The 19,400-nt window shown below is 60.3% G+C and overlaps 2 protein-coding genes across 2 annotated transcripts; both read left to right on the top strand.

Moving 5' to 3' along the window:
* The first annotated feature begins 582 nt into the window (after nucleotides 1-582).
* LOC311429408 (tonsoku-like protein) lies at nucleotides 583-15,698 on the top strand. Its single transcript, XM_084540487.1, has 15 exons — nucleotides 583-1,172; nucleotides 3,387-3,488; nucleotides 3,588-3,730; nucleotides 3,840-4,101; nucleotides 5,186-5,487; nucleotides 9,957-10,071; nucleotides 10,165-10,307; nucleotides 10,847-10,999; nucleotides 11,089-11,214; nucleotides 12,450-12,645; nucleotides 13,211-13,275; nucleotides 14,487-14,576; nucleotides 15,141-15,213; nucleotides 15,309-15,472; nucleotides 15,576-15,698. Exons 1-15 carry the CDS (start codon nucleotides 944-946, stop codon nucleotides 15,675-15,677), a joined length of 2,265 nt encoding a protein of 754 aa, XP_084396613.1. The 5' UTR covers nucleotides 583-943; the 3' UTR covers nucleotides 15,678-15,698.
* A 1,626-nt stretch (nucleotides 15,699-17,324) lies between these two features.
* On the top strand, nucleotides 17,325-19,213 carry LOC311429407 (uncharacterized protein; the record flags this gene model as incomplete). The annotated part of the gene is given in 7 exon segments (XM_084540486.1): nucleotides 17,325-17,364; nucleotides 17,649-17,711; nucleotides 18,022-18,078; nucleotides 18,081-18,273; nucleotides 18,363-18,448; nucleotides 19,066-19,173; nucleotides 19,176-19,213. Coding segments are annotated over 7 exon segments (585 nt in total), but the record flags the coding sequence as incomplete, so codon positions are not given.
* Between the last annotated feature and the right edge of the window lie 187 nt (nucleotides 19,214-19,400).

Here is a 19,400-nt window from a genome sequence, read left to right as displayed (position 1 = left end):
CCAACATTTTTTGGGGGGTCCCAATATTTTTTTGGAGGGTGGGGGGTCCTCAAACCCCCAAATTTTGGGGTTGGGGAGGAGCCACGGGGGCGTATCCGAGCCAAGTCCTCAACGCCGCGTCCGGCCTCGCCTCGACGCCCCCAGTTTGGCACCAGTTCACTCCAGTTTGGCACCGGTTCACCCCAAGTTTGGCACCAGTTCCACCCAGTTGGTCACCAGTTCACCCCAGTTTGGCACCGGTCTCCCCCCATGACGTCAGAGGGCCCCCATGACGTCAGAGCCCCCCATTCATGACGTCAGAGTCATCGTTGTCCCCCCCCCGGTGACATCATCTGGCACAGGGGACTGGGAGGACTGGGAGGCACTGGTTAGATGTGGGGACTGGTGGGGAGCACTGGGGGCACTGGGAGTACTGGGGGCACTGGGAATGGTTGGAGCGGTGACTGGGGGGCACTGGGAGCACTGGGACCGTGGCCTGTAGTACTGGGAGTGCTGGGGGTGCTGACTGGGGGGCACTGGGAGCACTGGGGGCAGGCACAGATGATACTGGGAGTGCTTGGGACGGTCACAGGGAGCGCTGGGGGTGGTGACTGGGAGCACTGGGACAGTGACTGGGGGGCACTGGGAGCACTGGGGGCAGGCACTGGTGACACTGGGAGCACTGGGACAGTGACTGGGGGACACTGGGAGTACTGGGGGCAGGCACAGGTGGCACTGGGAGCGCTGGGGGTGGTGACTGGGGGACACTGGGAGCACTGGTGCCCCTTTAACTGGTGGCACTGGTGTAACTGGGAGCACTGGTGGCCCGTAACTGGTGTAACTGGGAGCACTGGTGCCCTGTAACTGGTGCCACTGGTGTCATTGTCACTGGTGTTACTGGTGCCCCTGGTGCCCTGTTACTGGTGTTACTGGTGCCACTGGTCCCACCAGCCCCCTTCCCAGGATGCACCGCGAGGGGCGGGGCCTCCTTTCCCTTCCCAGCGCCCCCCGGGGCGTGGCCGCGGTGCCCGCCGGGAGTTGTAGTCCGGGGGCGTGGCCGCGCGCGGCGGCCAATGGGAGCGGCCGGTGCGCGGCGCCCCCCGCGCTGATTGGCTGGCGGGGGGCGGGGGGCGGGCACAGCGCGCGGCGGGCGCGGGAGCGGCGGGGAATGAGCGGGGAGCGCGCGCTGCGGCGTGAGAGGGGAACTGGGGGAACTGGGAGGACTGGGAGGGGACTGGGAGCACTGGGGGGGACTGGGGGGTGTGGGGGTGGTGGGGGCACTGCGGGTAATGGGGGGACTGGGAGGTACTGGGAGCACTGGGGGGGGGATGGGGGGTAGTGGGGGGGTACTGGGAGCACTGGGAGGGACTGGGAGGGTACTGGGAGGTACTGGGAGCGGACTGGGAGGGTACTGGGAGCACTGGGAGGTACTGGGAGCGGACTGGGAGGGTACTGGGAGCACTGGGGGGGACTGGGAGGTGTGGGGGTGGTGGGGGCACTGCGGGTAATGGGGGGATTGGGGGGGTACTGGGAGCACTGGGGGGGGATGGGGGGTAGTGGGGGGGTACTGGGAGCGTACTGGGAGGGACTGGGGGGTGTGGGGGTGGTGGGGTTACTGGGGGCGTACTGGGAGCACGGGGGGATGGGGGTATTGGGGGGGGACTGTGAGGTACTGGGAGTACTGGGAGTGTACTGGGAGCACTGGAGGGGGTACTGGGGGGGTACTGGGAAGGACTGGGAGGTACTGGGAGCACTGGGGAGGGACTGGGGGGTGTGGGGGTGGTGGGGGCACTGTGGGTAATGGAGGGACTGGGGGGTACTGGGAGCACTGGAGGGGCGTATTGGGGGGTACTGGGAGGGACTGGGGGTAATGGGGGTGTTGGGGTTACTGGGGGAACTGGGAACACTGGGCTGTAATGGGGGGTAATAGGGGTTGTACTGGGAGGGAGTGGGGGGTACTGGGGATACTGGGAGCATAAGGGGTAGCGGGCTTGCTGAGGGGTGATGGAGACACTGGGGATACTGGGAGTGCTGGGGCCATACTGGGAACACTGGGGGGTACCAGGGGGCAATGAGGGAGCTTGGGGATACTGGAGGAACCAGGGGGCACTGGGGATACTGGGAGCGTTGGCTTGGGGCTCACTGGGAGCACTGGGGATACTGGGAGCACTGGGGATACTGGGAACACTGGCTTGGGGCTCACTGGGAGCGCTGGCTTGGGGGTTCCTGGGAGTACTGGGAATACTGGGAGGTGCTGGGGCTGTACTGGGAGCACTGGGGGGTAACGAGGGTGCTTGGCATTGCTGGAGGAACCGGGGTGCACTGGGGATACTGGGAGCAATGGAAGCACTGGGTATACTGGGAACACCGGGAGCGTTGGCTTGGGGCTCACTGGGAGGGCTGGCTTGGGAGCTACTGGGAGTACTGGGAATACTGGGAGGTGCTGCTGGGGATACTGGGAGCACTGGGGGGTCACGAGGGCACTGGGGGGCACTGGAGGAACTGGGGTGCACTGGAGATACTGCGAGCAACGGGACCACTGGTTATACTGGGAACACTGGCTTGGGGCTCACTGGGAGCGCTGGCTTGGGGGTTACTGGGAGTACTGGGAATACTGGGAGGTGCTGGGGATACTGGGAGCACTGGGGGGGTCACGATGGCGCTTGGGAGCACTGGAGGAACTGGGGTCACTGGGGATACTGGGAGCAATGGAAGCACTGGGTATACTGGGAACACCGGGAGCGTTGGCTTGGGGCTCACTGGGAGCGCTGGCTTGGGAGCTACTGGGAGTACTGGGAATACTGGGAGGTGCTGGGGCTGTACTGGGAGCACTGGGAGTACTGGGGGGTCATGAGGGTGCTGGGGGGCACTGGAGGAACCGGGGGCGCACCAGTGATACTGCGAGCAACAGGACCACTGGTTATACTGGGAACACTGGCTTGGGGCTCACTGGGAGTGCTGGCTTGGGGGTTACTGGGAGTACTGGGAATACTGGGAGGTGCTGCTGGGGATACTGGGAGCACTGGGGGGGTCACGAGGGCGCTTGGGGGCACTGGAGGAACTGGGGTCACTGGGGATACTGGGAGCGATGGAAGCACTGGGTATACTGGGAACACTGGCTCGGGGGCTACTGGGAGCATTAGCTTGGGGGTTACTGGGAGTACTGGGAATACTGGGAGGTGCTGGGGATACTGGGAGCACTGGGGGGGTCACGAGGGCGCTGGGGGACACTGGAGGAACCGGGGGGCGCACCAGGAACACCACAACCAACGCGACCACTGGGTATACTGGGACCACCAGTACCACCGTCTGCGGGCTCACTGGGACCGCCGGACTGGGAGCACTGGTGCCACTGGTCCCGGTGCCCCCCCCCCCAAAATCCCAACCCCCCCCTCCCCAAATTTCAGAGCTGCAGAAGGCGAGGGAGAAGCTGCGGCGCGGCGGCGCCGGCGGGGGCGCGGAGGAGGCGGCGCTCTGCAACCAGCTCGGCGAGCTCCTGGCCAGCCATGGTGGGTGCTGGGGGGGGGGGTCCCAAAAGACCCGGGGGGGTCCCAAAATTCCCGGGGGGGGTCCTGGGGGGGGTCGCGGTGACGCCGGTGACGCCGCAGGGCGCTACGGGGAGGCGCTGGAGGAGCACCGGCGCGAGCTGCGGCTGCTGGAGGCGGCGGGCGACGGGCTGGGCTGCGCCGTGGCGCACCGCAAGATCGGCGAGCGCCTGGCCGAGCTGGGCCGCTACGGGGAGGCTCTGCAGGTGGGTTAACCCCCCCCCCAAAAAAAAAAAACCCCCCCCCGGGGGTGTTTTTATTAAAATTTGGGGGGTTTGGGGGAAATTTTGAAGGGTTTTGGTGTTTTTTCGGCAGCACCAACGGCGGCACCTGGAGCTGGCGCGCGCCCTGGGGGACGCGGCGGAGCAGCAGCGCGCCTGGGCCACCATCGGGCGCACCCACATGTTCGTGGCCGACAGCCTCGGGGGGGCCGGGGGGGGCCCCGAAAATGAGGAGGAGGAGGAGGAAGAGGAGGAGGAGGAGGTGAAGGAGAGGAAGGGGAAGGCGAAGGAGGCGCTGCGCGAGGCCGAAGGCGCCTTCCGCACCAGTTTGGCCATCGTGGAGGAGAAGCTGGAGGGTGAGAGGGGGCGTTTGGGGGGCTCTGGGGGGGGTGGGGGGGTCCTGGTGGTGCTGGGGGGGTCTTGGTGGTGATGGGGGGGTCCTGGTGGTGGTTTTGGGGTCCTGGTGGTGCTGGGGGACCCCAATTCTCCATGGTGCCATGGGACCATGGCCGTGTTTTGGGGTCCCGTGCGGGAGCCCTGGTGTTGGCACTGGGGTCTCCCCCGGGGGTCCCCAAACCCTTTTGGCACCGGTTTGGGGTTCCTGGTGGCCCTTAGCGACCCCAACACCCCTTGACCCCATGTCCCGCAGGCTCGGTGCCACACCAAAGCTGTGGTGTTGGTGCTGGGGGTTCCCCCGGGGGTCCCCAAACCCTTTTGGCACCGGCTGGGGGTCCTGGTGGTGGCTGTGGGGTCCTGGTGGTGCTGGGGGACCCCAATCCTCCATGGCCATGCACCCAGCAGGATCGGTGCCATGCCAGAGCCCTGGTGTTGGCACCGGCTTCTGGGGGCTCCTCCTGGGGGTCCCCAAACCCATTTGGCACCAGTTTGGGGGTTCCTGGTGGTGATGGGGGGTCCTGATGGTGGTTGTGGGGTCCTGGTGGTGCTGGGGGACCCCAATCCTTGGTGATGGTCCACAGGTCCATGGCCACGCACCCAGCAGGATCGGTGCCGCACCAAAGCTGTGGTGTTGACCCTGGGGGTTCCCCCGGGGGTCCCCAAACCCATTTGGCACCAGCTGGGTGGTGGTTTTGGGGTCCTGGTGGTGCTGGGGGACCCCAATCCTTCGTGGTGCTATGGGACCAGCACCATGCCCTGCACCCAGTAGGACTGGTGCCGCACCAGAGCCCTGGTGTTGGCACTGGCTTCTGGCAACTCCTTCTGGGGGGGTCCCCAAACCCATTTGGCACCGGTTTGGGGTTCCTGGTGTCCCTCAGCGACCCCAACCCCCTTGACCCTATGTCCCGCAGGCTCGGTGCCGTGCCAGGAGCTCTGGTGTTGGTACTGGGGGCTCCCCCGGGGGTCCCCAAACCCATTTGGCACCGGTTTGTGGTTCCTGGTGTCCCTCAGCGACCCCAACCCCCTTGACCCTATGTCCCGCAGGCTCGGTGCCGCGCCGGGAGCTGGCGGCCATGCGCTCTCGCCTCTACCTCAACCTGGGGCTGGTGTACGACAGCCTGGGGGCCGGGGGGCGGCGGGACCGCTACCTGCAGCGCAGCGTCTACCTGGCCGAGCGCCAGCGCCTGGACGAGGACCTGCAGCGCGCCCACTTCAACCTGGCAGCCATCCACCAGCGCCAGGGCCAGCACCCGCGGGCCCTGCGCTGCCTCCAGCGCGCCCGGGACTGCGCCCGGCGCCTGCGGGACAAGGAGCTGGAGAGCGAGTGCTGCGGCAGCGCCGGGCAGGTAGGGGAGGTCGAAATGGGGTTGAGTAAATAGAAATAATAGGGTTCAATAAAAAAAAATAGGGTTGAATTAAAAAATAGGGTTAAAGGAATGAAAATAGGGTTAAAGGAATGAAAATAGGGTTAAATGAAAATAAAGTTAAATGAAAATAGGATTAAATAAATAAAAATAGGATTAGATAAAAAAATAGGGTTAAATAAAAAAAATAGGGTTAAATAAAAAAAATAGGGTTAAATAAAAATAATAGGGTTAAATAAAAGAAAATAGGGTTAAATAAAAAAATAGGGTTAAATAAAAAAAAAATAGGGTTAAATAAAAATAATAGGGTTAAATAAAAAAAAAATAGGGTTAAATAAAAATAATAGGGTTAAATAAATGAAAATAGGGTTAAAGGAAAATAGGGTTAAATAAAAAAATAGGGTTAAATAAAAATAATAGGGTTAAATAAAAATAATAGGGTTAAATAAAAATAGGGTTAAATAAAAATAATAGGGTTAAATAAATGAAAATAGGGTTAGATAAAAAAAATAGGGTTAGATAAAAAAATAGGGTTAAATAAAAATAATAGGGTTAAATAAAAATAATAGGGTTAAATAAATAAAAAAAATAGGGTTAGATAAAAAAATAGGGTTACATAAAAATAATAGGGTTAAATAAATAATGAAAATAGGGTTAAATGAAAATAATAGGGTTAAATAAATGAAAATAGGGTTGAATAAAAATAGGGTTAAATGAAAATAGGGTTAAAGGAAGAAAATAGGGTTAAATGAAAATAGGATTAAATAAATGAAAATAGGGTTAAATGAAAATAAGGTTAAATAAATGAAAATAGGGTTAAATAGGGTTAAATGAAAATAGAGTTAAAGGAAAATAGGGTTAAATGAATAAAAATAGGGTTAAATGAATAAAAATAGGGTTAAATGAATGAAAATAGGGTTAAGTGAAAATAGGGTTAAAGGAATGAAAATAGGGTTAAATAAATGAAAATAGGGTTAAATCAAAATAGGGTTAAATAAATGAAAATAGGATTAGATAAAAAAAATAGGGTTAAATAAAAAAAATAGGGTTAAAGGAAAATAGGGTTAAATAAAAAAAATAGGGTTAAATAAAAAAAATAGGGTTAAATTAAAAAATAGGGTTAAATAAAAAAATAGGGTTAAATAAAAAAAAAATAGGGTTAAATAAAAATAATAGGGTTAAAGGAAAATAGGGTTAAATAGGGTTAAATGAAAATAGGGTTAAATGGAAGTAGGGTTAAAGGGTTAAAGGAAAATAGGGTTAAAGGAAAATAGGGTTAAAGGAAAATAGGGTTAAATTAATGAAAATAGGGTTAAATTAATGAAAATAGGGTTAAATGAAAAAAATAATAAGGTTAAATAAATGAAAATAGGGTTAAATGAAAATAGGGTTAAAGGAAGAAAATAGGGTTAAATAAATGAAAATAGGGTTAAATGAAAATAGGGTTAAATGAAAATAGGGTTAAATGAAAATAGGGTTAAATAAATGAAAATAGGGTTAAGTGAAAATAGGGTTAAATAAAGGAAAATAGGGTTAAATGAAAATAGGGTTATTAAATGAAAATAGGGTTAAATGAAAATAGGGTTAAGTAAATGAAAATAGGGTTAAATGAAAATAGGGTTAAAGGAAGAAAATAGGGTTAAAGTAATGAAAATAGGGTTAAATGAAAATAGGGTTAAATTAATGAAAATAGGGTTAAATGAAAATAGGGTTAAATAAATGAAAATAGGGTTATTAAATGAAAATAGGGTCAAATGAAAATAGGGTTAAGTAAATAAAAATAATAGGGTTAAATAAAAATAGGGTTAAATAAAAATAGGGTTAATTAAATAAAAATAGCGTTAAATGAAAATAGGGTTAAATAAAAAAATAGGGTTAAATAAAAAAATAGAGTTAAATAAAAAAAATAGGGTTAAATAAAAAAAATAGGGTTAAATAAAAAAAAATAGGGTTAAATAAAAAAAATAGGGTTAAATAAAAAAAATAGGGTTAAATAAATGAAAATAGGGTTAAATAAATGAAAATAGGGTTGAATAAAAATAGGGTTAAATGAAAATAGGGTTAAAGGAAGAAAATAGGGTTAAATGAAAATAAGGTTAAATAAATGAAAATAGGGTTAAATAGGGTTAAATGAAAATAGGGTTAAAGGAAAATAGGGTTAAATGAATAAAAATAGGGTTAAATGAATAAAAATAGGGTTAAATGAATGAAAATAGGGTTAAGTGAAAATAGGGTTAAAGGAATGAAAATAGGGTTAAATAAATGAAAATAGGGTTATTAAATGAAAATAGGGTCAAATGAAAATAGGGTTAAATAAATGAAAATAGGGTTAAATGAAAATAGGGTTAAATAAATGAAAATAGGGTTAAATGAAAATAGGGTTAAATAAATGAAAATAGGGTTATTAAATGAAAATAGGGTCAAATGAAAATAGGGTTAAGTAAATAAAAATAATAGGGTTAAATAAAAATAGGGCTAAATAAAAATAGGGTTAATTAAATAAAAATAGCGTTAAATGAAAATAGGGTTAAATAAATAAAAAATAGGGTTAAATAAATAAAAAATAGGGTTAAATAAAAAAAATAGGATCTGTTAAAGGATAGAGGTGAGCAGGCAGCGCTGGGTGCGCCGGGTGTCTCCGCTCCACCGGGACGCGCCCCGGTTACATCCAGCAGCTGGGGTTATGCTCCTGGACTAATACATAAATTCACCACTACTGCTAAAAAAAATAATTAATTATTATAATTAGCTTCCGGGGGCCAGTCCCTCCTAGTGGAGCATGCGCATCCGTCTCTGGGGGTCTCTAGGGGTCCCTCTGGGGGTCTCTAGGGGTCTCTGGGGGTGTCTCTGGGGGTCTCTAGGGGTCTTTGGGGGTCTCCAGGGGTCTCTAGGGGTCCCTCTGGGGGTCTTTGGGGGTCTCCAGGGGTCTTTGGGGGTCTCCAGGGGTCTTTGGGGGTCTCTAGGGGTCTTTGGGGGTCTCCAGGGGTCCCGCTGGGGGTCTCTAGGGGTCCCTCTGGGGGTCCCTCTGGGGGTCCCTCATGCTGAAGGCTCGGAGTCTTCCTCTCCAAGTTTTTTTTTTCTTGTCCTTCCCCTTTGTGCTCCTCCTTTTTTGGGGTCTATCCTAGCGGTTTGATTCGTTTCCTCACTTTTTGGGGTCTATCCTAGTGGTTTGATTAGTTTGCTCCTCATTTTTGGGGTCTATCCTAGTGGTTTCCTCCTTTTTTGGGGTCTATCCTAGCGGTTTGCTTCGTTTCCTTGTTTTATTTGGGGTCTATCCTAGTGCTTTGATTCATTTCCTCCTTTTTTGGGGTCTATCCTAGTGGTTTGATTCATTTCCTCGTTTTTTTGGGGTCTATCCTAGCAGTTTGATTCGTTTCCTCATGTTTTGGGGTCTATCCTAGCGGTTTGCTTCATTTCCTCGTTTTTTGGGGTCTATCCTAGTGGTTTGATTCATTTCCTCACTTTTTGGGGTCTATCCTAGTTTCCTCCTTTTTTGGGGTCTATCCTAGCGGTTTGCTTCATTTCCTCCTGTTTTGGGGTCTATCCTAGTGGTTTGATTCATTTCCTTACTTTTTGGGGTCTATCCTAGTGGTTTCCTCGTTTTTTGTGGTCTTTCCTAGTGCTTTGATTCGTTTCCTCCTTTTTTGGGGTCAATCCTAGTTTCCTCGTTTTTTTGTGTCTATCCTAGTGGTTTGATTCGTTTCCTCCTTTTTTGGGGTCTATCCTAGTTTCCTCCTTTTTTAGGGTCTATCCTAGTGGTTTGATTCATTTTCTCGTTTTTTGGGGTCTATCCTAGCAGTTTGATTCGTTTCCTCATGTTTTGGGGTCTATCCTAGCGGTTTGATTCATTTCCTCGTTTTTTTGGGGTCCATCCTAATGGTTTGATTCCTTTCCTCATTTTTGGGGTCCATCCTAGTGGTTTGATTCATTTCCTCACTTTTTGGGGTCTATCCTAGTTTCCTCCTTTTTTGGGGTCTATCCTAGCGGTTTGCTTCATTTCCTCCTGTTTTGGGGTCTAACCCAGTGGTTTGATTCCTTTCCTCATTTTTGGGGTCTATCCTAGTGTTTTCCTCGTTTTTTGGGGTCTATCCTAGTGGTTTCCTCCTTTTTTGGGGTCTATCCTAATGGTTTCCTCACTTTTTGGGGTCCATCCTAGCGGTTTGCTTCATTTCCTCGTTTTTTGGGGTCTATCCTAGTGCTTTGATTCCTTTCCTCACTTTTTGGGGTCCATCCTAGTGGTTTCCTCACTTTTTGGGGTCCATCCTAGTGGTTTCCTCACTTTTTGGGGTCTATCCTCGTTCCCTCATTCTGTGGAGTCTTTTCACCTTTTTTTTACGGCTCTTCGCGCCGTGTACCCACCCCTCGAGTCCCCTCATTTTTCGGGGGTGGATCATTTGAATATTTTATTTTTTTTGGGGGTGTTCCTCATGCCTTGTACCCCCCCTCCCCAGATCCTTCTGAGCCTGGGGGACTTCGCGGCCGCCAAGCGGGCGCTGCGGGCGGCGCACACCTTGGGCGCGCGGCACCCCCAGCAGCGGCGCTGGGTGCGCTCCAACCTGCGCTACGGTGAGCCAAAAAAAAACACCAAAAAAACCAACATTTTGGGGTTTACGGGGGGGTCCCACGCGAGGTGGTGACCCCCCTGGTTTTGTCCCATAGCCACCGAGGTGACGCGGCTGCTGGAGGCGCTGGAGGAGGCGCGGGGGGAGCCGGCGGCGGCGCTGGGGCTGTGCGAGAGGCTGGGGGACCTCTGCTCGCGGCACGGGGACTTCGGGAGGGCGCTGGAGCACTACCAGCGGCAGGTGGGGGGGGGACTGGGGGGGACTGGGGGGCACTGGGGGGTACTGGGGGGTACTGGGGGGGTGGGGGGGATGGGGGAGGTATGGGGGGGCTGGGAGGTGGAGGGTAATGGGGGTAATGGGGGTGCTGGGGGGGACTGGGGGGTGCTGGGGGGGTGGGGGGGATGGGGGAGGTATGGGGGCGCTGGGAGGTGGAGGGTAATGGGGGTAGTGGGGGTGCTGGGGGGGACTGGGGGGTGTTGGGGGGGTGTTGGGGGAGGACTGGGGGGCACTGGGGGTGCTGGAAGGTGCTGGGGGTAATGAGGATACTGGGGATAATGGAGGCACTGGGGGGGGAACTGGGGGGCACTGAGGGGTGCTGGAGGTACTGGGAGGTGCTGGGGACACCGGAGGGTGCTGGGAGGCTCTGGGAGCACTGGGAACACTGGGAGCACCGAGAATAACGGGAACGCTGGCGATAACACGAGCGCTGGAGCTACTGGGAGGTACTGGGAGCACTGGAGGCACCCGGGGGGGGCACATTTTCCCCTCTCTACCCCCAGCTGAGCTACGCCGAGGCCCTGTGCCGCCCGGCCCCCGAGCTGGCCGCCATCCACGTCTCGCTGGCCACCACCTTCGGCGACCTGCGGCAGCCGGCGCGCGCCGAGCACCACTACCGCCAGGAGCTGGCACTGCACCGCGGCGACCCCCTGGAGGTCAGCGGGGACACCCCAAAAAACGGGCACGGGGTGGGGTCCGGGGTGGTCCCGGGGGGTCCCGGACACCAACGGTGGCCCCCCGGCAGGAGGGGAGGACGTGGCTCAGCATCGCCGTGGCCAAGGAGGAGGCCGGCGAGCCCCGTGCCGAGGTGGAGCGCTGCCTGGCCACGGCGCTGGAGCGCGCCGAGGCGGCCGGAGAGCTGCGGCTGCAGGTGAGGGCACGGGGGGAGCGCGGTGCCGCGGTGCCGAGCCGGTGATGTGGTGCCGACGCGGTGCCACGGTGCCAAATTGGTGCCACGGTGCCGTCACGGTGCCGACCCGGTGCCGTGGTGCCGACCTGGTGCTGCGGTGCCATGGTGCCACGGTGCCGACCTGGTGCTGACCCGGTGCCGTGGTGCTGATGCGGTGCCGACCCGGTGATGTGGTTGCTGACCCGGTGCTGCGGTGCTGACCTGGTGCTCCAGTGCCGTAGTGCCATGGTGCTGACCCGGTGCCGTGGTGCCTAACCTGGTGCTGTGGTACTTACCGGTGCCACGATGGCGTGGTGCCAACCCAGTGCCGTGGTGCTTCCCCAGTGCCACAATGCCATGGTGCCAACCCGGTGCCATGGTGCCGATGCGGTGCCGTGGTGCCGACCCGGTGATGTGGTTGCTGACCCAGTGCTACGGTGCCAACCCGGTGCCAACCCAGTGCCATGGCATTGACGCAGTGCTGCGGTGCCATGGTGCCGACCCAGTGCCCTGGTGCTGATCCGGTGCCAACCCGGTGCCACAGTGCCAACCCGGTGCCGTGGTGCTTACCCAGTGCCACAGTGCCGTGGTGCTGACCTGGTACCACGGTGCCAACCCAGTGCCATGGCGCCGACCCAGTGCCGTGGTGCCAAAACCTGGTGCCATGGTGCTGCGATGCCACGGTGCCAACCCAGTGCTGTGGTGCTGACCCGGTGCCAACCCAATGCCATGGTGCCAACCCAGTGCCAAACTGGTGCTGTGGTGCTGATCTGGTGCCAACTCGGTGCCATGGTGCCAACCCAGTGCCACGGTGCCAAAACCTGGTGCCATGGTGCTGCGATGCCACGGTGCCAACCCAGTGCCATGGTGCCAACCCGATGCCATGGTGCCATGGTGCTGCTGTGGTGCCGCGGTGCCAACATAGTGCCATTGTGCCAACCCGGTGCCGCGGTGCCGACCCAGTGCCATGGTGCCAAAACCTGGTGCCATGGTGCTGCTGTGGTGCCACGGTGCCAACGCGGTGCCGTGGTGCCAACCCGGTGCCATTGGTGCCAACCTAGTGCCACGATGCCACGGCACTGACCCGGTGCCACGGTGCCAACCCGGTGCCGCGGTGCCGACCCAGTGCCATGGTGCCAAAACCTGGTGCCATGGTGCTGCTGTGGTGCCACGGTGCCGACCCGGTGCCGCGGTGCCGACCCCTCTCCACCCCCCAGCGCCAGGTCCTGCGGCACCTCCACGCTCTGCAGCAGCGTGCCGGCAGCGCCGAGGCCGCCGCCACCCTGGCAAAGCTGCGGGGTCTGCCGGGGGGCGAGGAGGAGGAGGAGGAGGAGGAGGAGGAAGAGCAGGAGAGCGGCGAGGGCCGCGAGGAGGAGGAGGGGGAGAGCAGCGAGCTGGAGCTGTCGGAGAGCGGTGAGGGGCGCGCGGGGGTCCCTGGGGGGGGGCGGGACCCCGAAATGTGGGTTGGGGGGGGTCCCAGTGCATATGGGGGGGGGTCCCAGTCCATATGGGGGGCGATCCCAGTCCCTGGGGGGGGGGTCCTGGCACTATGGGGGGGGTCCCCATCCCTATTTGGGGGGGTCCCTGGCCCTATTAGGGGGGGTCCCCATCCCTATTTGGGGGGTCCCTGGCCCTATTGGGGGGGGTCCCCATCCCTATTTGGGGGGGGGGGAGTCCCGGCCCTATTGGGGGTGATCCCTTTGCCCATGGGGGGGTCCCAGCCCTATTGGGGGTGATCCCAGTGCCTGTTGGGGGGGGTCCCCATCCCTTTGGGGGTGTCCCAGTGCCTATTGGGGGGGTCCCCGGCCCTATTGGGGGAGATCCCCTTGCCCATGGGGGGTCCCAGTCCATATGGGGGGGTCCCAGTCCCTATGGGGGGGGTCCCGGCCCTATTAGGGGTACGCCCCCGGGGTGTGGGGGGCAGCGGGACCCCCGTGCCCGGCTGTGCCCCCCCCCCCCGCTCACAGCCCGGTTGCAGAGGGGGAGGACGAGGAGCTGGACGGCTACACCAAGAGCGTCCCCGGCCGCCGGCGCATCTGCAAGGTGAGGGGGGGGCAGCGGGACCCCCGGCTGTGGGTCGGGACCCCCCCCGGGTGTGGGTCGGGACCCCCAGGAGCAGGTCAGGGTCCCCCAGTGTGGGTCAGGGTCCCCCAGGATCAGGTCAGGACCCCCAGGTGTGGGTTGGGGTCCCCCAAGTGTGGGTCAGAGCCCCCCAGGTATGGGTCGAGCCCCCCAGTTTTGGGTCACGACCCTCAGGTGTGGATCAGAGCCCCCCAGGTGTGGGTGAGGACCCCCAGGAGCAGGTCAGGACCCCCCAGGTATGGGTCAAGCCCCCCAGGTGTGGGTCAGGACCCCCAGGTGTGGGTCAGGACCCTCAGGATCAGGTCAGGACCCCCCAGATGTGGGTCAGAGCCCCCCAGGTGTGGGTCAAGCCCCCCAGGTGTGGGTCAGGACCCCCAGGTGTGGGTCAGGACCCTCAGGATCAGGTCAGGACCCCCCAGATGTGGGTCAGAGCCCCCCAGGTGTGGGTCAAGCCCCCCAGGTGTGGGTCAGGACCCCCAGGAGTGGGTCAGAGCCCCCTCAGACCTCCCCCAGGGGTGGGTTAGAGCCCCCCCAGGTACGGGCCAGGACCCCCAGGTGCGGGTTGAGACCCCCAGGAGTGGGTCAGGGCCCCCAAGTGTGGGTCAGAGCCCCCCCAGGAGTGGGTCAGGACCCCCAGGTATGGATTGAGCCCCCCAGGTGTGGGTCAGAGCCCCCCAGGTAGGGGTCAGGACCCCCAGGAGCAGGTCGGAGCCCCCCAGGTGTGGGTTGGGGTCCCCCAAGTGTGGGTCAGAGCCCCCCAGGAGTGGGTCAGAGCCCCCCAGGTATGGGCCAGGACCCCCAGGAGTGGGTCAAAGCCCCCCAGACCTCCCCCAGGAGTGGCTCAGGACCCCCAGGTGTGGGTTGAGCCCCCCAGGAGTGGATCAGGACCCCCAGGAGCAGGTCAGAGCCCCCCAGGTGTGGAGTCAGGACCTTCAAGAGTGGGTCAGAGCCCCCCAGACCCCCCCCAGGAGTGGGTCAGAGCCCCCCCAGACCCCCCAGGTGTGGGTCAGGACCCTCAGGAGCAGGTCAGGACCCCCCAAGTGTGGGTCAGGACCCCCCAGTTTTGGGTCAGGACCCCCCCAGGTGTGGCTCAGGCCCCCCAGGAGTGGGTCAGGACCCCCCCCCCCCCCCCGGGGGGTCGTGTCCCCACCGCCCCCTCCCCGTGCCCGCAGTGGAACCGCCGCAACGAGCGTGGGGAGACCCCCCTGCACCGCGCCTGCATCGAGGGCGACCTGCGGCGGGTGCGGCTCTACCTCCAGCAGGTAAAATTGGGGGGGGGGCTCACACACACAACGGGGACCCCCCCCCGGCACCGCCAACACCGCTGGGGGGGCCGTGGAGCGAGCGGATGCTGTGGGAAGGGGGGGGGGAACGTCCCAAGGGGTGGTGGTACGCGGGGACCCCCCCACCCCGTTCCCTGTCCTCATGGGGCCCCACCCCCGAGGTCCCCCCTCCCCACGAGACCCCCCCCATCCCATCCCCACCCCCTTAAGACCCCCCAACCCCACCCCCACGGTCCCCCCCACCCTTTCCCTGTCCCCCCGAGACCCCCAACCCCAAGAGACCCCCAACCCCAAGAGACCCCCATCCCACTGAGACCCCCATCCCCATGGGACCCCCATCCCTGTCCCCATGCCCCCCACCCCCTTAACCCCCCCCCCCATCCCCTTACCCCCCCCCACCCCTTTCCCTCCCGAATCCAAGCAAACCCTTTGGGCAAGCAGTGGACGGGAGGTGACCCCCCCCAGGGCTGACGACTGTCCCTTTGCGTGTCCCCCCCGCCTTGTGTGACCCCCCCCCTTGTGTGTGCCCCCCCCATCCTATAGGGCCACCCCCTCAACCCCCGCGACTACTGCGGCTGGACCCCCCTGCACGAAGCCTGCAACCACGGGCACCTGGGTGAGCGCCGGGGCGCAAAAATTTGGAGACGTGGGGGGGGGGACCCTGCAAATCCCCCCCTGCCCACCCCCCTTTAATTTTCTCCCCCCCCCCAGAGATCGTCCGGCTCCTGCTGGACCAGGGGGCGGCCCTCAACGACCCGGGGGGGCCGGGGTGCGAGGGCATCACCCCCCTCCACGACGCTTTGGGGTGCGGGCACTTCGAGGTGGCCGAGCTGCTGCTGGAGCGCGGGGCGGCGCGGGGGGCGCGCAACGCCAAGGTGGGCACCGAGGGGGGGGGGCTTTTTTTATTATTATTATTTTTTTTTTCTTTCTGGGGGGGTTCTAGGCAATTTGGGGAACCCCCCGTGGTGTTTTTTTTAGGGTCTGACGCCCCTGGGGACCCTGGAGGAGTGGGTCGGGCTCTACGGCCCCGAGCTGGACGAGGAGACCTGGCGGCGGTGCCGAGAGCGGAGAGGGCGCTGAGGGAGGGGGCGGTGGGGGGAGGGTGAGTTTTGGGGGGTCTGGGGGGGGGTTTGGGGGGTTTTGGGGGTTTTGGGGGGTGGGGAGGGAGTTTGGGGGGTTTGGGGGGGTTTTGGGGGGTTGGGGAGGGAGTTTGGGGGGGTTTGGAGGGATGGGGAGGGGGTTTGGGGGTGGTGGGGAGGGGGTTTGGGGGGGGTTTGGGGGGGTGATGATGGGGTTTAGGGGGGTTTTGGGGTGGTGGGAGGGGGTTTGGGGGGTTTGGGGGGGTTTGGGGGGTTGGGGAGGGAGTTTGGGGGGTTTGGAGGGATGGGGAGGGGGTTTGGAGGTGGTGGTGGGGTTTTGGGGGGAGTGATGATGGGGTTTGGGGTGGTGGGGAGGGGGTTTGGGGGGTTTGGGGTGGTGATGATGGGGTTTAGGGGGGTTTTGGGGTGGTGGGGAGGGGGTTTGGGGGGGTTTTGGGGGGTTTTGGGGGGGTGGGGAGGGGGTTTGGGGGGGTTTGGGGGTGGTGGTGGGGTTTGGGGAGGGGTGGGTTATGGGGTTTCAGGGTGGTGCAGGGGTTTGGGGGGTGGTGGTGAGGTTTGGGGAGCGGTTGGGGGGTTTGGGGGGGCTTGGGGTGGTGGGGAGGGGTTTTAGGGGGGTGGGGAGGGGGTTTGGGGGTGGTGGGGAGGGGGTTTTGGGGGTGGTGTTGGGGGTTGTGGGGGGTGGGGGGGGTTGGGGTGGTGATGCTGAGGTTTGGGGGGGTGATGATGGGGTTTGGGTGGTGGGGAGGGGGTTTGGGGGGTAATGGTGAGGTTTGGGGGTGATGATGGGGTTTGAGGGGGGTTTTGGGGGGGTGATGATGGGGTTTGAGGGGATTTTGGGGGGTTGGGGGGTTTGGGGGGGTGGGGAGGGGGTTTTGGGGAGTGGTGGGGGGGTTGGGGGGGTGGTGGTGAGGTTTGGGGAGGTGATGAGGGGGTTTGGGGGGGTTGGGGTGGTGGGAAGGGGGTTTGGGGGGTAATGGTGAGGTTTGGGGGGGTGATGATGGGGTTTGGGGGGGGTTTGGGGGGTGGGGAGGGGGTTTGGGGAAGTGAGGAGGGGGTTTTGGGGTGGTGATGGGGTTTGGGGGGGGTTTGGGGAAGGGGTTTGGGGAGCGGTGGGGGGGTTGGGGGGGATAGGGAGGGGGTTTTGGGTAGTGGGGAGGGGGTTTGGGGGTTGATGATGGGGTTTGGGGGTGGTGGGGGGGTTTTGGGGGGATGGGGAGGGGTTTTGGGGGGGTAATGGTGAGGTTTGGGGGCACAGGGAGGGGGTTTTGGGGTGGTGATGGTGAGGTTTGGGGGGCTGATATTGGGTTTTGGGGGGCACTGGTGGGGTTTTGGGCTGGAATGGGGTTCTGCGGGGCTGGTGGTGGGTTTGGGGGGCTGGGGCTGGATTTTGGGGGTCAGTGTTGGTTTTGGGGGGTCTGGGGATGGGTTTGGGGGGCCGATGGTGGGTTTTGGGGGGCTGATATTGGGGTTTTGGGGGGTAATGTTGGGTTTTGGGGGGCTGGTGGTGGGTTTGGGGAGCCAATGATGGGGTTTTGGGGTCTGGTGATGGGTTTGGGGGCTGGGGCTTGGATTTTGGGGGGCTGATGGTGGGGTTGGGGGGTCAATGTTGGGTTTTGGGGGACCAATGATGGATTTTGGGGGGGTGTTGGTGGGTTTGGGGCTTGATGGTGGGTTTTGGGAGCCAATTATGGGGTTTTGGGGGCTGATGTCGGGCTTTTGGGGGGTAATGGTGGGTTTTGGGGTGCTGGGGATGGGTTTGGGGGGGCTGATATTGGGTTTTGGGGAGCCGGCGATGGGGTTTTGGGGGCCAATGATGGGGTTTTGGGGGGCTGGGGCTGGATTTTGGGGGCTGGGGCTGGATTTTGGGGGGCCGATGATGAATTTTGGGGGGGCCGTTGGTGTTTTTGGGGTTCCTTGGTCCTCCCCCCTGACTCTCCTTGCGCCCCCCCAGCGCCCACCGCCCCCCCGGCCTCGCAGCTCTTCGACGCCGAGCTCCCGGAGCCCCCCGTGGAGGGCAGGGGGGACACGGCGGGACCCCCCCGGCCCCCATGGCCCCCCCCATCCCCCTCCCAGTCCCCCCCCAGTCCCCATCCCCCTCCCAGTCCCCTCCCAGTCCCCTCCCCATCCCAGTCCCCCCCCCAGTCCCCGTCCCCATTGCGCCCAGCTCGGAAGCGCCCCCGTGGCGCGGGGGCCACGTCTCCGTCCCCCCCCGAACCATCCAAGCCCAATACGAGGCCGCCATCCGCGGGCTGGGCAGCTCCAGGTCCCTCCCAGTCCCTCCCAGTCCCCCCCAGTCCGGAGGGGTCCCCCCCAGTAACCCCCAGCGCTGATCCCGGCCGAGGAGTACGTGGAGGACTGGCTGGAGGACGACCTGGGGGGCAAACGGGGAGGAAACGGGGGCGTCGGGAGCCCAGGGGGGTCTTGGGGTCCCCAGGGGGGGTCTCGGGGTCCCCGCTGCCGGATTTGGGGTCCCCAGGGGGGGTTTTGGGGTCCCCGGTGCCGCGCGGCGCCGCCGCCATCGCCCCCCCCCAAGGGCACCCCAGGGGTCCCCGGAGGCTCCAGGAGAGGAGGCGCAGGTGAGGAAGGGGTGGGGGGGATTTGGGGGAATTTGGGGGGGTTTTGGGGTCCCCCAGGGGGGTCCTGAGCCGCTGCTCTCCCCCCTCAGGCCCCCCCCGGCCCGGCCCCGCCGCCCCCCATCCGTGTCCGGGTGCGCGTGCAGGGAGACGTCTTCCTCATCCCCGTGCCGCAGGGGTGAGTGCGTGGCGACACCGGGACCCCCCAGACCCCCCCCCAAGACCCCCAGACCCCCCCCCCGGGACCCCCAGCCCCCCCCAGGACCCCTATCTCCATCCCCATGGGACCCCCATCCCCATAAGACCCCCAACCCCGTGAGACCCCCAACCCCCCCGACCCCCCCCCACCCTCATAGGACCCCCTCCACCCCCTTACCCCCTCCCCATGCCCCCCCCACCCCCATGAGACCCCCACCCCCATGGGACCCCCCCACCCCCTTACCCCCTCCCCATGCCCCCCCCTATCCCCATAAGCCCCCCACCCCCATGGGACCCCCCTCACTCCCCCCGACCCCCCCATCCCCATAGGACCCCCCCACCCCCTTACCCCCTCCCCATGCCCCCCCCCATCCCCATAAGACCCCCATCCCCCAACCCCCACCCCCACCCCCTTACCCCCTCCCCCATGCCCCCCCCCACCCCATGAGACCCCCACCCCCATAGGACCCCCCCCACCCCCATGGGACCCCCCCCACCCCCTTATACCCCCCTCCTGCCCCCCCCACCCCCTATAGGACCCCCCCCACCCCCATGGGACCCCCCCCACCCTCTGACCCCCCCCGTGCCCCCCCCCAGGTCGGGCCTGTCGGTGTCCTGGCTGGCGGCGCAGGCGCCGAGCGCTACCGGCAGGCCTGGGGGGGCGCCCCCAGCTCACCCTCAGCAAGGAGGGCGCCCTCCTGGCCCCCACGACCTGGTGGGGGACGTCCTGCGCAGCAACGAGGAGGTGACCCCCCCCCGGCAAAAATGGGGGGGTGGGGGGGGGGGTTTGGGGGGGTTAAAGGGGGTTTGGGGGGGGTATGGGGGGGTTAAAGGGGCTTTGGGGGGGTGGGAGGGGGGTTTGGGGGGGTGGGAGGGGGTTTGGGGGGGGTGAGAGGTGGTTTTTGGGGGGGTGGGAGGGGGTTTGGGGGGTT

Source organism: Aythya ferina (genome assembly GCF_964211825.1).
Source record: "Aythya ferina genome assembly, contig: HAP1_SCAFFOLD_967, whole genome shotgun sequence".
Classification (NCBI taxonomy): Eukaryota; Metazoa; Chordata; class Aves; order Anseriformes; family Anatidae; genus Aythya; species Aythya ferina.
Note: the sequence above shows the minus strand (reverse complement) of the source record. Positions and strands in the feature narration are given on the sequence as shown.